Source organism: Schistocerca serialis, chromosome 3 (assembly GCF_023864345.2).
Source record: "Schistocerca serialis cubense isolate TAMUIC-IGC-003099 chromosome 3, iqSchSeri2.2, whole genome shotgun sequence".
NCBI lineage: Eukaryota > Metazoa > Arthropoda > Insecta > Orthoptera > Acrididae > Schistocerca > Schistocerca serialis.
Genome location: NC_064640.1, coordinates 995,750,135 through 995,767,053, shown reverse-complemented (window position 1 = coordinate 995,767,053; position 16,919 = coordinate 995,750,135). Strand labels below are relative to the sequence as shown.

The 16,919-nt window shown below is 46.7% G+C and overlaps 1 protein-coding gene across 1 annotated transcript in view; it reads left to right on the top strand.

The window, feature by feature from the left end:
* Positions 1 to 16,919, top strand: part of LOC126471446 (structural maintenance of chromosomes protein 4-like) — a 252,910-nt gene that overhangs the window by 161,838 nt on the left and 74,153 nt on the right. Inside the window, exon 15 of the mRNA XM_050099628.1 lies at positions 2,492 to 2,681. Within this exon, the coding sequence (XP_049955585.1) occupies positions 2,492 to 2,681 (190 nt within the window). The remainder of the gene's footprint in view (positions 1 to 2,491; positions 2,682 to 16,919) is intronic.

The following is a 16,919-nucleotide window of genomic DNA, read 5'->3' as shown; positions in this document are numbered from 1 at the left end:
GATAAATGGTGTTCCTGGGTGTAATAGGGGGGAGGATGTGAGGTGGAGTGTATGATTGTGTGATAATGGAAGACACTGGATTGTGGTCATGCATTTCCATCCTCCTAGGTCTGCAAACGGAAGACCGACCAGGCAGAGTCCCTCTACATCAGAAGAAGCAGCTACAGGGTGAATCATTGTATCACAATGTTGTCTTGACCGTTAGGCACTGTGCCTCATGAATCATTGGCGAAGAGTAAGCAGATTTGCTCCTTGCAGGTGGGGGGGGGGGGTGGTATTTTTCACAAAGTGTGCTATAACATTATGTGGAATACAGATAAGAGTTATTAAGAAATGCACATGGACAGAATCTGTGTGAATCTCTGCATACTGTTCTATGCTCTAGACAGGATGGCAGCTGTATCATTCTTCTGGGAAAATCAAATTCCCTCGCCATGAGTGCTGCTTGCTTTTCAGTTTACAGACACTGCGTCTTCGCTACATTTTTTTGTCCAGTTCCCTTATGTGACGAGACAAAATAACTTCACTGACCTCCTGTGTGAATTTATTATTAGTTTATTGAGTATGTATTTGGAGTTGTCAGACGGGATTATGTAAAAACACCCAACTGCTGGAACTGTTAACTGCCTACCACACTGGAGAACCTGTCTCAAGTGTATCATGCTCCCAGAATGCATTTGTCAATGATGATTTCCATATCTCCACTATTACTGGCTGGGATATTATGCAGCCTGCAAAATATTTATTTTCTGCTCTTTCAATACTTCACCACCAAGTGACAATAGGTTACATGGCTTTACAACACTCTGTCGATAATGGACAGCAGCAAAGTGCCACTTTTACTGATCTAGTCCCTTTCTCACCAAAACACTACATAGGTTGCTGACATCACACTTAACAAATGAAGAACTTCTCAGCCATTTTTACAAAAAAAAATGGCTCTGAGCACTATGGGACTTAACATCTGTGGTCATCAGTCCCCTAGAACTTAGAACTACCGAAATCTAACTAACCTAAGGACATCACACACATCCATGCCCGAGGCAGGATTCGAACCTGCGACCGTAGCAGTCGCGCGGTTCCGGACTGAGCGCCTTAACCGCGAGACCACCGCGGCCGGCCCATTTTTACATATTTTATGTGAAAGCTCATGTAACAACTGCAAATAAACACTTAATTAATGAGTTATATGAAAAGATAGATTACTGCTTATTGTAAAAATGACGCGAGGTTGCAGACAGGCACAATTAAGACACTTAACACGTAAGATTTCAGCCACAGCCTTTGTCAGAAACACACACACACACACACACACACACACACACACACACACACACACACACACCATTCATTCACACAAGCAAGTACACCTCGCATACATACGACCGCCAACTCCTCCTGAGCTGCTGTAGTTTGCAGTTACAGTAATTAGCAATCTGTCTCCTTGCGTTGTTGATATTCCTACGTGGAGAGTCCGTTGTTTAATTAATGAATTGAAAATGGCTCATCTGTATAAAAACAAGCCAGTGAAGCTGTTTTCTCCTCACATAAGAGAACTGGACAAAATACCAGAGAGGTATTGTCTGTCTGCAAACTGAAAACTGAGCAGTGCTTTTAAAATTGCCTTTCAGGAAAGACTGCTACAGCTCCCATATAGGATTGCTGAGAATCAATTTGCCCTCTAGCAATGTAGAGCAGTGTGCAGAGTTATGCAGATCCTGTCCATACGCATTTCTTATGTTAGTATTACTAACAATACCTACCTTTATTCCATGTAGTGTTAACACATTTTGCGAAAAATAAACCCTTCTGGGCATGTTGGTGCAATTAGTGGGGTAGAAAGAGTGTGATCTCACCTGCTCACTCTTCACTTTGCAGACCTACGAAGGAGGGGTGTGCTAGACAACAATGGTGACATAACTTCCCTTGTGCTTAAGATACGCCCCACCTCCCCTCCCATCACCATTCCAGCCTGTAGCACCACAGATCATAAATTTCTCTCTTAATGTGATTCTGCTGCACTTAGATGGGGTACACAAATTTAACATTTGTTCTTAAACCACTTCGTTTAATGATAAACGCTGATTTCATACCACTGAAAAAATTTTAATAACTTCACCATTTTTGTCTCCTGCTACAAGGAAACTATTAGCCCTAGAGAAAAAAATGAATAGAGACTTTTTGCAATAAATTTGATTTCGTTTAATTTTGTATGGGAAAAATGTCTGCTAGAAATCACAGTTCGAGTTATTCAAGAAAAATGTAAAAAAGTACTGTTAAATATACCCCACCACTACAGTTCCACCCTGTCAGTCAGGATTTTTAATATGTTGTTCATGGCACTCCCTCTTTCCACAGCACAAAAATTTGTGACTACACGAAATTTTTCACTATACGGCCTTCCTTGGTCTTGGTTGGGTTATTAAGAAGCTTGGCTATCTCAGTAGTTTACAAAAGTGGTGTCTCTTCTATTGTTGCATATTTTTTGCAGCTTATGATGATGCCTTAGAAAAAGCACAGAAAGTAAATGTGAAAGTGGAATCTATTAATCTACAAATAGAAGGCGAAGTTGGTAAAAAAGTTGATACAGCCCGCAAACAGCTTGATGAAAGTAAAAAGAAACTAACGAAAAAGCGTCAGGATATAGGGAAAACAAATGGACTACTTAAAACTGCTGAAAGGTAAGTGGCAGTAAACATTATCTGTTTGGTAACATCAAAATCAATTTATGAAACTGTGAAAATTCTTTCTTTTATTTGGGAACAAATGTACCAGTAATGTTCCTTCAAGCTTTTACAATTAAAAAAGTTCTAGTAGTTCTGATGATCAGCTGTTGGTAATAATTTTATTACATTCAAGGTAAAGAGCAACTAAAGATGAACATCCTCTTATTTCATGCCAGTGGAAAATACAACTACTTTTTTCCTGTCTCTGGCTTGCCCTTGGGTAAGAATTTTTTTTACTTCTGTCTGTACCCACTCACATTGCTTTCCTTGTTTATTGTTATCCACAAAATTCAGTATTCCTTACTTTGTTCCATCAGACTTCACTGAACAGTCAGTGTTCTCTTTATTTTGACTTTAAGAGTTTTTCCAACTCAGGCCAATGATATTTGTACTCCAGTACTAAGATTCTGATTTGTCTGCAGTGATGGAGTTTCCAGGATAAACTCAGCACTGATTGAACAGACATCTGTTTCAAGTTTGGAGGCTCCTCCAGCCCTTCCATTGTTCAGCCATAGAAAAGTGTGGATTGAAAATTGTTCTGCAAGATTCAGATCTTCATTCTCCTTTTTTCCTTCAGTTTCCAGATGGGTCATGGGTCTGCAAAGGCTGCTCTTGCTTCATTCATTCTTTGAGTATGTGTGTTAGCACTTCTTTTCACTGTGATAGAACTACTAGGATAGCAGAAATAGTAGGCTTGTCTTAAGTCTATATAGTTTCTGACCATTGCTTCATCCTTAGTGTTAATCTGCTTACCTTTGTTTCTTAAAATGTTGTTTTGAAGTTGTCTAGGGGACTCCATTTTATCCCTTTTACGTTATGTGGAAAGCCATTGTTCATGGCAGTCTTGTTTGAGACGAAACCTAATCAGAAAGAACAAGCAGATGAATTCCATTTCTGAATTTGTTGGAAAGTGATGGGAAACATCACACTTGTATTGAACATCCAAGTCCTGATACATTTTTTACTAAATTTTCTTTTTATGGTATTGCTTGAGCTTTTAATGTTTGTGCTATCAACCTACTGAACTGGTGACAGGAGGGGAAAAGGACAGATGGAGCATAATTTCCTTCTCATATCAGCAACTCCCCCTGCCCCCTTCCCAGCAGGCTCCCATCTCTTTAGTGAGTATATGCTTGACCAACACTGAGTTCCAGCTCTTGTAGCACTACTACCCGTTCCTTGCTGCAAGCCCATCCTTCTCCTGTTGTGATGTGGGCTTGGCAAATAACCATTGAGCAGGATATTTATAAATGGGAAATTACCCAGAGCAGTTTTAACGGGACAGTTACAAAAATCTGGACAGTTACAAAAAAAGTACTTCTTAAGTATTTTTCTGCTAGAGTGTATAATTTACCAATTAAACTAAAGGAATAGGATGATGCTCCCACTATTAAAAGTTAGTAAATGTGCACACTTGCCTTTATTACTTGGAACAAAAGATAGGAGAGAGAAGCATGTTGTTTTACTAGCATTCAAACTTGATCAACCAAGGAAGGGTATGTGTTGCTGACAACTGCTTATAATTTATAATGTCCTTTTTATTTTTACCAGTTCTACTCTTCATTCATTCATTCATTCATCCATTCATTCTCTCTCTCTCTCTCTCTCTCTCTCTCTCTCTCTCTCTCTCTCTCTCTCTCTCTCACACACACACACACACACACACACACACACACACACACACAGTGCATTGAACAGCTAGGTAGTGATAACCCAGTACAAAAAAAATTGCCTGAAAATGATCGCTTTGTAATGTAACACAGTTTATAATCCTTATCAAATATCTGAATATTATTGTAGAGTGATTATTGATAACAAAACTGTTACTGAATATATTAAACAGCTGGCATGTGTTTCTAGATGAAAAATGTATTCTTAATTGTTAAACTGTTTTACTAAAAACAAAGAAATTTCAGACTGACTATAATTTTCTCTTCTGCTCCTTTCTTTATCTACTTTCATATGACTGCACTATGGTAAAGATAAAATGAGAACTCTAAAATAAGAGATTTAATAACAAAGAATTGATGCATAAGACGTAAGAATCATTAGATTCCGATACTAGTCAATTCCTAGAGAATCCACAATTTGTGGAACTGGGAATCAGATTTGGTGTGTCACACGTCCCAAACTAAAATTAATATGGATAAACTTTATGTACTTTAATTCCAGTTATTCTAAGTAAATATTAGTGCATCTGGTATTATAGCATATCGGTAGTAGATGAAATTCGAAATGAGTGGCGGGTAATTCCAGGTAATTCATGCAATTCTGTCGGTTATTTAATCAAACGGAATTGGCAACAGTGGTCTAACTGTCTGACAGTCATTCAAGTCTACGTGCAAGACCCCTGTGGGTCCAGGGGTTAGAATAGGCCTGAAGTATTCTTCCTGCCTGTCGTAAGAGGCGACTAAAAGGAGTTTCACACGTTTTGGCCTTATTGTGATGGGCCTCTATAGGGTTTGACCTCCTCTCTTTAAAATTTTCCCAAAGAGCAAGCCAATTGGGGAAGGGCACCTCAAGGTGCATCGCGTCCATTGTTCATTGAGATCTTTAGCCCACTTTCTCGTCGTTGCATTGCAGTCGTGCCCTCCCTGTTACTCCCACACCACTACTTACTTCAGGAGCAGCAACACCCCCCCCCCCCCTTCCCCCAAACCATCTGGGATGTCTACCCCACTTCTAAGCCGGAGAAGCGTAAGTCTTCTTCGCCTTCTCTCGCTAGGAAGGGGTCCCTTGGGTCACTCCCTTCCACATTTCTGCTAGTGGGAAAGGAGACACCTGCCAGTGGTTGTGAAGAGCTCAAAGGCAGCTGGTCGTAGGGCTTCATGCTCATGCTCAATCCCAGAGGTTTAGTCAGTGAAGTCCTCCCAGCCAGGGAAACCCAAGGAGCAGTGAGAGAAATCCGAAAAGCAGACCCTTAAGACGAAGGTAATAGTGGTGGCACCCACACCACCACTACCTACAAGCTCTGCGTCTGAGGATGCGGTGGAGATTATGCCGTCTGCTAAGAACCTAGATCTCGCAAGACCCTCAGACACAATGGATATAGACTGCAAAGGCAATATGTCGGTGGCAACAGGTGACCGTGAGGCGTAAACTGCCTCACAGAATGTTTCATGCCTTTCCAGTCTCATGATCACGTAATCATCCAGTGGAATTGAGGCGGTTTTTTCCACCGCCTGGCTGAGCTATGGCAGCTGTTAAGCTTTACACCTGCTTTCTCCATTGCCCTTCAGGAAACCTGGTTCCTGGCAATGCGAACCCCTGCCCTCTGCGGTTATAAGTGATATTACAGGAACCTAGCAACTATAATAGTGTGTCAAGTGGAGTTAGCGTTTATGTCTGAAACACAGTCTGTAGTGACACTGTGCCTCTTCAAACCCCTCTTGAAGCTGTGGCTGTCAGAGTAAGGCAGATGCAAGAAATCTCTCTATGCAGTGGGCAAACTTTCACCTCTGCTGTCACCGTTGAACCTCCCACACTCGCTGACATCGATGTGATGGTGGAGCAGGTGACTGCAACAATTCTTTCTGCAACAGATAACACGATCCCTCACTCTTTAGAGTGCCCCCCCGGCGGAAGACAGTCCCTTGGTGGCTAGCGGGAGTAGCTGAAGCAATTGAGGAGCGTCTGCGAGCTTCACAGCGGCATAAGTGGGACCCTTCCCTGGAGCACCTCATGGCCTTTAAACAGCTTATTGACCGCGTCCGCCAGCTTATCAAAAGATGGAAACAGGGAATGTTGGAAGAGAGAAATCTCGATCGTTGAGTGCTATACGTCACCTTCCCAAGCCGGTGCAAAGATAAAGCATGTTTTCGGGTACCAGACCCCAACAGGTGTTACCATAAATGGTGTGTTACCTACCGACGCAAACACAATTGCCGAGCACTTTGCAGAGCACTTCACTGGAGCCTCTGCATGGGAGAATTACCGCCCGGCCTTTTGCACTCTCAAATGATGGCTGGAAGGGAAAGTCCTTTCATTCACTACATGCCACAGTGAATCCTGTAACACCCCATTTACAGAGTGGAAGCTCCTTAGTGCCCTTCTACATTGACCCAACACAGCTCGTGGGCCTGATCAGATCCACAGCCAGATGATTAAATAACTCTCATCTGACTACAAGTGACATCTCGTCATCTTCAGCTGGATGTGGTACGATGGCGTCTTTCCATCGCAATGGTGGAAGAGCACCATCAGTCCGGTGCTCAAACTTGGAAGAAACCCGCTTGATGTTGATAGGTATTGGCCCATCAGCCTCACAAACGTTCTTTGTAAGTTGCTGGAACGTATGGCATGCCGGCAGTTGGGTTGGGTCCTGGAGTCATGTGGCCTACTGGCTCCATGCCAGGGCGGCTTCCGCCAAGGTTGCTCTACCACTAATAATTGTGTGTCCCTAGAGTCTGCCATCCGAACAGCCTTTTCCAGACACCAACACCTGGTTGCCGTCATTTTTTAGTTATATAAAGAATACAACACGACCTGGCAACAATGTACCCTTGCCACATTGTGTGAATGGGGTCTTTGGGGCCTGCTTCAGATTCTTATCCAAAACTTCCTGTCACTCTGTTCTTTCCGTGTCCAAGTTGGTGCCTTCCATAATTCCCCCCCATATCCAGGAGAATGAAGTCCCGCAGGGCTCTGTATTGAGTGTCCCTCCATTTTTAGTGGCTATTTACGGTCTAGCAGCAACTGTTGAGCCCTCTGTCTCACTTCCTCTGTATGCAGACGACTTCTGCATTTTGTACTGCTCAACCAGTACTGGTGTTGCTGAGCATCACCTACAGGGTGCCATCTATAAGGTGCAGTCATGGGCTCCCATGGCTTCCAGTTTTCCACCCTGAAGACATGTGCTGTGCATTTCTGTCGTCGTCGTACTGTTCATTGGGAACCAGCACGTTTCCTTGATGATGATCCACGCACTGTAGTGGCGATTCTTAGGTCTGGTTTTCGATGCTCGTTTGACTTGGCTTCCTCATCTTCATCAGCTTAAGCGGAAGTGCTGGCAGCACCTCAATGACCTCCGCTGCTTGAGCAACACCAACTGGGGTGCAGATCACTCCACACTGCTGAAGCTCAGCTAAGTCCCACATTGACTATGGGAGTGTGATTTATGGTTCGGGGGCACCCTCAGCACCGAGTTTACTCGACCCATCATTGCACCATTGCGGAGTTCGTCCAGTGACAGGAGCTTTTAGGATGAGTCCAATGTCAGGCGTACTGATGGAGTCTGGAGTACCTCCATTGAAGATCAGACGTGCACAACTGCTTGCCAGTTACATCGCAGACATTCGTAGCTCTCCTGAACATCCTAATTACCATCTTCTGTTCCTAACCAAGGTGATTCACCTCCCTCATAGGTGGCCCAGTTCAGGGCTAAAGATTGCGGTTTGCGTGTAATCGCTTCTGTTTGAACTGGAGGCCTTCCCTCTACCACCTCTCCTCGAGGTCCAGTCACATACACCTCGATGGTGTAGCTGCACGCCGAGGCTTTGCCTGGACCTTTCGCGTGGCCCTAAGGACTCCATTAACCCTGCAGCTCTCCCCTGTCGTTTCCTCTTGATTCTTGAAGTTTTCTGGGGCTCTGAAGTGGTTTATACCAACGACTCAATGGCTGATGGTAATGTTGGCTTCGCCTTTGTCCACAGAGGCCATATTTAACAGCATTCCTTTCCCAATGGCTGCAGTGTATTCACTGCCGAGCTGGTGGCCATATCTTGTGCACTTCAGTATATCCGTTCATTCCCCGAGGATTCGTTTCTTCTGTGTACTGACTCCTTGAGCTGCCTACAAGCTATCGACCAGTGCTACCCTCGCCACCCTCTGGTAACGTCCATTCAGGACTCCATCTATGCCCTGGAACAGTCCCACCATTTCGTGGTGTTTGTGTGGACCCCAGGACACGTCGGAATCCCCAGCAACGAACTTGCCGACAGGCTGGCCAAACAGGCTACGCGGAAATCGCTCCTGGAGATGGGCATCTCCAAACCTGACCTGCGTTCTAACTCATGCCTCAGGGTTTTTCGGCTTAGGGAGACGGAATGGCATAACAGTACGCACAACAGACTGCATGTTATTAAGGAGACTATGATTGTTTGGAAGTCGTCTGTGTAGGCCTCTTGCAGGGAATAAGTTGTCCTCTGCCAGCTTCGCATTGGCCACACTTGTGTGACCCACGGTTACCTCCTGTGCCGTGACGACTCACCTCAGTGTCAGTGCAGCGCCTGGTTGACAGTGGCCCATATTCTGGTGCACTGTCCCACTTCGACTGCTCAGCAACGAAATCTTGGATTACTGGACTCGTTGCTGCTCATTTTATCTGACAACACCTAATTGGCTGATTTAGGTGTATGTTTTATTCGTGAGGGTGGGTTTTACTATTTGATTTAAGTTTTAGCACATGTCCTTCGTCCCTCTGTGTCCTCCACCCTAGTGCTTTTAGGGTGGAGGTTTTAATGTGCTGAAGAGTGGCTGGCTTTTCCTTTTTATTCTCATGGTCGGCCAGCCACTGTTATATGATTTCTTGTTTTACTGTCTTCTGTTTCTACCATCTTTCTGTTGTTTCTTTGTCCTCTTTTGTTCCTTTTAGTGTTTGTTGCCTTTCATTCTCTTGTTCTTATTCCTTTCTTATCGTTTTGTGTGATGTGTCTCGTCTGTTTTATTCTCACACTTGGGGCATTTTTTTTATTAGGAACAAGGGACTGATGATATCGTAGTTCGGTCCCTTCTCCCCTCTTTCAAACCAACCAGCCTATGTGCAATATAACATCTCTGTGTTATTTACAGTGTTGCAGACAACAGACTATTAAAAAGCTGCAATATGGTTAAAAAAAAAAAAAAAGACCTGATTGGAACTTTTCAGATTTAAAAGGGAAAGGAGTAGTTTGTAAATATTGTTCCAAGGAATACAGACAGGCACATTACAACAAAATGGAGTTAGTGCGCTCGAAATTGGACTATGGAAGCATAGTTTACTCCTCTGCTCGGCCGTCTATTCTTCGGCGTCTCGACTCTATCCACCACTGTGGATTACTTTTAGTGTCTGGAGCTTTTTATGCCAGCCCTGTGGAAAGTCTTTATGCTGAGACCGCTGAACCTCCGCTGTCTAATTGGCGAGCTGTCCTTCTGAGTCGTTATGCTAGCCATCTGTCTTCCATGCCTGTTAATCCGGCCTATGACATTGTTTTCGACACCTCCTTGGATTTAGGGTATGCAGGCCGCCCTTCCTCCTTACTACCACGTGGAGACCGCTTCCATCAACTGCTCCATTCTCTTTCCTTCCACTTTCCTAAAACTTTCTTGACAAGTGTGGGTACAGCACCGCCTTGGCTCCGGCCCCGGACCTGCCTGCTCCGTGACCTTTGTCAGTTTCCCAAGGATGGTGCCCCCTTCTCTTGTTTATCGTTGGGCATTTGCTGCTCTATGCGCACAAATGAAGGAAGCCACATTTATTTACACTGATGGCTCAAAAACATCGTTTGGTGTTGGGAGTGCCTATATTGTTCGTGACACCCCAAATCGATTTTGGCTTCCCGACCAGTGTTCGGTTTATACTGCGGAGCTTTACGCTGTTCTCCAGGCTGTCCAATACATCCGTCACCATCAGCGGATACAGTATGTTATCTGCTCAGATTCTCTCAGCTCTCTCCTCAGTCTCCCAGCTCTCTACCCTGTCCACCCTCTGGTCCGCCGGATTCAGGACTGCCTTCACTTGGGGGGTGTCTCTGTGGCATTCCTCTGGATCCCAGGACATGTTGGTATCTGTGGAAATGAGACGGCCGATATAGCGGCCAAGGCTGCAGTCTCTCTTCTTCAGCCAGCTATTCGCATGATTCCCTTCGCCGATCTACGGAGTGTTTTATGTTGTCGTGTTGCTCTTTTATGGCATGCACATTGGTCGACACTTCCCAATAATAAATTGTGGGACGTGAAAGCTCTTCCCTGTGCTTTGACCTCTTCCTCCCGAACTCGTCATCGGGAGGAGGTAATTTTAACTAGACTCCAGATAGGGCACTGTCTTTTTAGCCATTGACATCTTTTAAGTGGCAATTCTCCCCCACTCTGTCCCCACTGCTCTCAACTGTGGACGGTGAGACACCTTTTACTTGAGTGCCCCTATTTTACTCGGTTACGCACCCGTCTACATCTGTCACCTGATATATCTTCCATTTTAGCATAGGACACGCACTCAGCCGATCGCTTTCTCGAGTTCATTAGTGCCAGTGAGATGTCAGTCATTTGAAGCTCTTTTTGGGGACAAACACCCCCCCCCCCCTTTTATAGTGGTTTTTAAGCTTTCCTTCTGTTTTTGGTTTCGCCACTTTTTTGAGTTTAGCTCCCATTGCTGCTGGTTTCCAGTTTCGTTTTTTTTTTTTTTTGTTTACCTAAGTCACAGACCGGGCGCTAATGACCGTAGCAGTTTTTGTGCGCTAAAACCATAACAAAAAAATGGAGTACTTGAGTTAGGCACAGCAATTGAGTAAAACTTTTTAAATGTTTTGCTGTAGTATAGTACAATAAAAAATACTACCTATACACTTGCTACTTAATATAAACTATACTTTATTTCAAAAATTACTTCTGAATTTCAGTGCTGCTCTCTTTTTTTATTACATACTATCCCAAGAAGTGACCTCATTAAAGATGCAGAAAGTTGCGTTTACAGTCCAGTTCATTTCCCCTACTCACTGTCTTAACGGTTTTTTCAACTTGGTTACCCAACCACTGAAGCAGTGTTGCAAAACACCTTTTCCAACACAAAATAGCAACTTAAAATACTTTTTAAGTGCCACTTAACAATTAATCTTTTAGAATGCACAAATTCGTGGGCATTTATGAATTTTGGGCATTGGCCCAGGCATTTATCCTGGGCATTTGCCCCAGCTTATAAATGCCCAAGCATTTTACACCACTATCCCTCTGCCTTTCACCCCCTGCGAGTCTGAGGGTTAGTATAGGCCCGAGGTATTCCTGAGTGTCGTAAGAGGTGACTAAAAGGAGTGTCACACGTTTCGGACTTTGTGATGATCCCCTGTTGGGTTTGACCTCAATCTTCCTAAATTTTTCAGAAGAGTGAACCAATTGAGGAAGGGTGCCTTACATGGTGCACCGTGTCCATCATGCATTGAGATCTTTAGCCCACTTTCTCATTGTCACTTTGCAGTCCCACCCATTTTCCATCTCTTGGATGAGGACATGTTCCTGGGTGCGTTATCCACCATGCACTATGCAGTGCCGCTTTCTGCGTCGTCGATGATCGTGGACTTCTTAGCACCTTATGTCCAGCATGGTAGCTAGTCGGCAGTGGTGGAGCCCCCATGTACCCTGTTGGTTGTAGCCCCCCTGACCACACAGGGATCGCTCTGCTGATGCCTGAGCCGTTAACTCCACACGTATGTCAAGGGGTAGATGCCCATCTCCCTGGGGCACCGGGACTCCCAGCAGTGGATATCTTGCCAGGTGACTCTTGCTGAGGCTGGGTGGCGCCCATGGGGAGGGCACCTGGTCGGAGGGGGTGGCATCAGGGCGGATGACATGCCATGAAGCAAAGTACATCATATCTTGCTAGTGGTCCACCACCACCAGCAGTCTGTAAGCAGGCTAAGTCTATAATCAATGCTAAAAAATATGACCCCAAATTGTTCCCCTCCCTGGCCACACCGCAGGAGGAATGCCAGGCTAAGGATGTCAGTGAAGCTTATTCGCTTTGGTACCTCATATATGCGAGAGTTGATCAGGAATGTTTCATGTTCATGAAGCCTCAGTTTTTTTGTGAAGCATTTGGAAGACAAGTGTGGGAGGTAGAGGGCCTGTCCAAAATGCTCTCTGGGTCAGTCTTGTTACAAACAGCATCCTCTGCCCAGTCAACGGCATTACTCACATGTGCCAAGTAGGGGGGTGTTTCTGTTACCACTACTCCCCATAAGAGCTTAAATATGGTCCAGGGTATTATATTCCACAGGGACCTTCTTTTGCAGTCTGACAACGAGCTGCACACCAATTTAGAGCGGCGAGGTGTTCATTTCAACCGGCGCATCCATCGTGGTCCGAGGAATAACCAGGTTGCTGCCAGTGCCTTCATCATGGCCTTCGAGGGTCACACAGTACCCGAAATGGTCAAGACGATGGTCTACTGTTGTGACGTCAAGCCATGTATCCCTCCCCTGATATGGTGCTTTAAGTGCTGGAAGTTTCCCACTGCACTTCAATCATCACATGTCGAAATTGTGGACGTCCATCACGTCCCAATACTCCATGTGCCCCGCCTCCCATCTGTATCAGCTGCAAAGAGCATCACTGACATTGCTCGCCAGAGTGCATGATTTTGCAGAAAGAGAGAAAAGGCATGGAATATAAGACCCTGGGCTGACTGACCTACAATGAGGCTAAGAGGAAATTTGAGCACCTTCATCCTGTGGCTATGACCTCATTTTACGCCGCCACTATGAGAACAGTTGTGGCCCCATCAGTTCCTTTCATCCCCGTTGCCTCTCAGAACCAGAACCAGAAGACTACACCTGGGGCTGCCACACATTTCAGTGTGGCTCATGGTAGTTACTCGGCCATTGATTTATCAGTTTGCAGCTCAGGACTTCTCCCATCTATGCAATGGAGAGCACATGATGACCTGTGTTGTCGTGACCACATCCCCATCTTCCTATCGCTCCCCCGGCGTCATGCCCATGGATGCCTACCCAGATGGGCTTTAACAAGGAAAACCCCCCTGCGGGTCCGGGGATTAGAATAGGCCCGCGGTATTCCTGCCTGTCGTAAGAGGCAACTAAAAGGAGTCACTCCCCCTCACGGGGGTAGTTAGCGCCTGCGTCCGGAGACGGACGGTTCCACAACCTCTATTTGCGGTCATTTTGCTTTTTCACTTCTCGTTTCTTCCTACCTTTGGTTGGTTCCTTTCTTTGCTCTTCTCCACCTCACTGTCTTACTTACTCTTTCCCTTGCAAAATCTCCTTGCCTTCTCGTTGCCTTCTTCTCCTTGCCTTCTCGTTGCCTTCTTCTCCTTGCCTTCTCGTTGCCTTCTTCTCCTTGCCTTCTCGTTGCCTTCTTCTCCTTGCCTTCTTCTCGTTGCCTTCTTCTCCTTGCCTTCTCGTTGCCTTCTTCTCCTTGCCTTCTTCTCGTTGCCTTCTTCTCCTTGCCTTCTTCTCGTTGCCTTCTTCTCCTTGCCTTCTCGTTGCCTTCTTCTCCTTGCCTTCTCGTTGCCTTCTTCTCCTTGCCTTCTCTGGTCTCCGCCTCGGCGTTTGAGACAGTCTGTCCCCCCTCTCTCTCTCTCTCTCTCTCTCTCTCTCTCTCTCTCTCTCTCTCTCTCTCTCTCTCTCTCTCTCTCTCTCTCTCTCCTTTTTCCTCTTCTTCCTTCCTCCCTGTGCGCGCCTGAAGGCCGACCCACGCGTTCGCACGTGTAGCCGGTGACGGGGTAACACGTAATTCCCCGCCCTGGGTAGACATGTAAGGCCAGGCCCGGGGGAGGGGTGATTGCCTGAGCTGACCCCTTCTGACCATGCCGATTGGTCCCTCCGTCTGTTTCTCGGGAGGTGTGACCTGAGGTGTAAACATTCACCTAAGGCGGGAGTGCCCTCTGAAGAGGGTCCCCACAAGGAAGGAGCGCGCCATCGGAGACGCTGGCAATCATGGGGGATTCCTCCGCAATGGATTTCTCTTCTTCTCTCTCGACTTCTGCCCACAAACGGAAACATGACCAGCCCCCAGTGACAAAAGTACTACCGCCTACCCCACAGTTCCTCGTCATTTCTCGATCTGAGGACGGAAAGGATTTTTCCTCTGTCAACCCTTTCGTTATCCAGAAGGGCGTAGATGCCATAGCCGGATCTGTCAAATCTTGTACCAGGTTGCGTAACGGTACCTTATTACTAGAAACTGAGAGCGCCTTTCAGGCACAAAAACTGCTTCGGGCCGCACTCCTGTACACGTTCCCTGTCCGGGTGGAGGCTCACCAAACTTTGAATTCATCTCGTGGTGTAGTCTATACTAGCTCCCTCGACGGATTGACAGACGAGGAGATTCAATCTTTCCTCGCTGAGCAGGGCATGACGGCTGTCCATAGGGTCATGAAAAAGGTACCGACCCGGACACTTTTCTTGACCTTCGATAGTGTTAAGCTGCCATCGCGCATCAAGGCGAGCTACGAGGTTATTTCTGTTCGCCCCTATGTCCCGACACCTACACGCGGCTACCAGTGTCAGCGTTTCAATCACACTCGACAGTCTTGTTCCAATGCGGCTAAATGTGTCACTTGTGGCAGGGATGCCCATGAGGGTGACTGTCCACCTCCGTCTCATCATTGTGTGAACTGTCAGGGTGACCATGCCGCTTCCTCCCGCGACTGTCCTGTCTATAAGGAAGAATGCTGTAGCCAAGAAATTCGGGTCAAAGAGAAAGTGTCCACCTCGGCTGCCCACAAGCTATTGGCTAGTAGGAAGCCCACGCTGCTCCCAGCGGGGAAATACAGTATTGTCCTCGCCTCTCCTCGGACTACCAGGGAGGTGGCAACCCAGACATGCGATCTGACCTTCAGCACCACGGTCGTCCGTTCGGCCAGTGCTACGATCGCGCGGTCGACGTCTCCTCTTCCTCCCATCACCCCACTGACACCAGCCCCTTCATCAACTTCTGCTAAGTCGAAGACCCAGAAGTCAGATGCACGGGCCTTCAAGAAGGAACCGTCCCGTGCAGACTTCCTGCGTACCTCGACCTCCCAGCCTTCGACCGGTACTTCCACCAAACGTCCTTCCAAGAAGGCTCATAGGAAGCACAGTTCTCCTTCTCCGCCACGGCGCATTTCTTCTCCTGCGCCACCCAGCGGTTGCCGCCCCAGGCCATCATCCGTTTCGCCTGGCCGCACCGCTGGTAGCCGAACATCTGGCCGTTCACCGGCGGAGGAAGCTCCCTCTCCCGGCCATCTTCCCAAGATGGCCGATGAACCTATAGACCCAATGGACGATGACTGTCCGCCTACTGATAGCGGCGGCAGTGCTCGCTCGAAGCCAGGCCCTCAGCGGCCTTCGAGGTGACCCCTTCTTTCATCTTCCTTTTCTTCTTACAATGGCACTTATTCACTGGAATATTCGCAGCATTCGCTCCAACCGAGAGGACTTGAAGTTGCTGCTCCGCTTGCACCGTCCGCTCGTCGTAGCCCTCCAGGAAACAAAGCTACGCCCATGCGATCAAATTGCCTTGGCACACTACACCTCTGTGCGTTTTGACCTACGCCCTGTGGTAGGTATCCCGGCTCGTGGAGGGGTTATGTTGCTGGTCCGGGATGATATTTACTACGATCCCATCACGTTGCACACTGGCCTGCAGGCAGTTGCCATCCGCATTACTCTCCCCACTTTTACATTTTCCATTTGTACCGTTTACACTCCATCGTCATCTGCCGTTACCAGGGCAGACATGATGCAACTTATTGCTCAGCTACCTGCACCATTTTTGTTAATTGGAGACTTCAATGCCCACCATCCCCTTTGGGGCTCTCCAGCATCCTGCCCGAGTGGCTCCCTGTTAGCAGACCTTTTCAACCAGCTCAATCTTGTCTGCCTCAATACTGGCGCCCCTACTTTTCTTTCGGACACATCTCACACCTATTCCCATTTAGACCTCTCTATATGTACTACCCAACTTGCACGCTGGTTTGAGTGGTATGCACTTCCTGATACATAGTCGAGCAACCACTTCCCGTGTGTTATCCATCTCCTGCAGCATACCCCCTCTCCGTGCTCATCTAGTTGGAACATCTCCAAAGCAGACTGGGGGCTCTTCTCTTCCAGGGCGACCTTTCAGGATCAAACCTTCACAAGCTGCGATTGTCAGGTCGCACACCTCACGGAAGTCATTCTCGCTGCTGCTGAATATTCCATCCCTCACCCTACTTCTTCTCCACGTCGCGTACCGGTCCCCTGGTGGACCGCAGCATGTAGAGACGCTTTACGTGCTCGTCGACGTGCTTTACGCACCTTTAAACGCCACCCTACAGTGGCGAATTGTATCAATTATAAACGATTACGTGCTCAGTGTCGTTCTTTATTAAAGAAAGCAAGAAAGCCAGCTGGCCTGCTTTCACAAGCACCTTCAACAGTTTTACTCCTTCTTCTGTTGTCTGGGGTAGCCTGCGCCGGCTATCTGGCACTAAGGTCCACTCACCAGTTTCTGGCTTGACAGTCG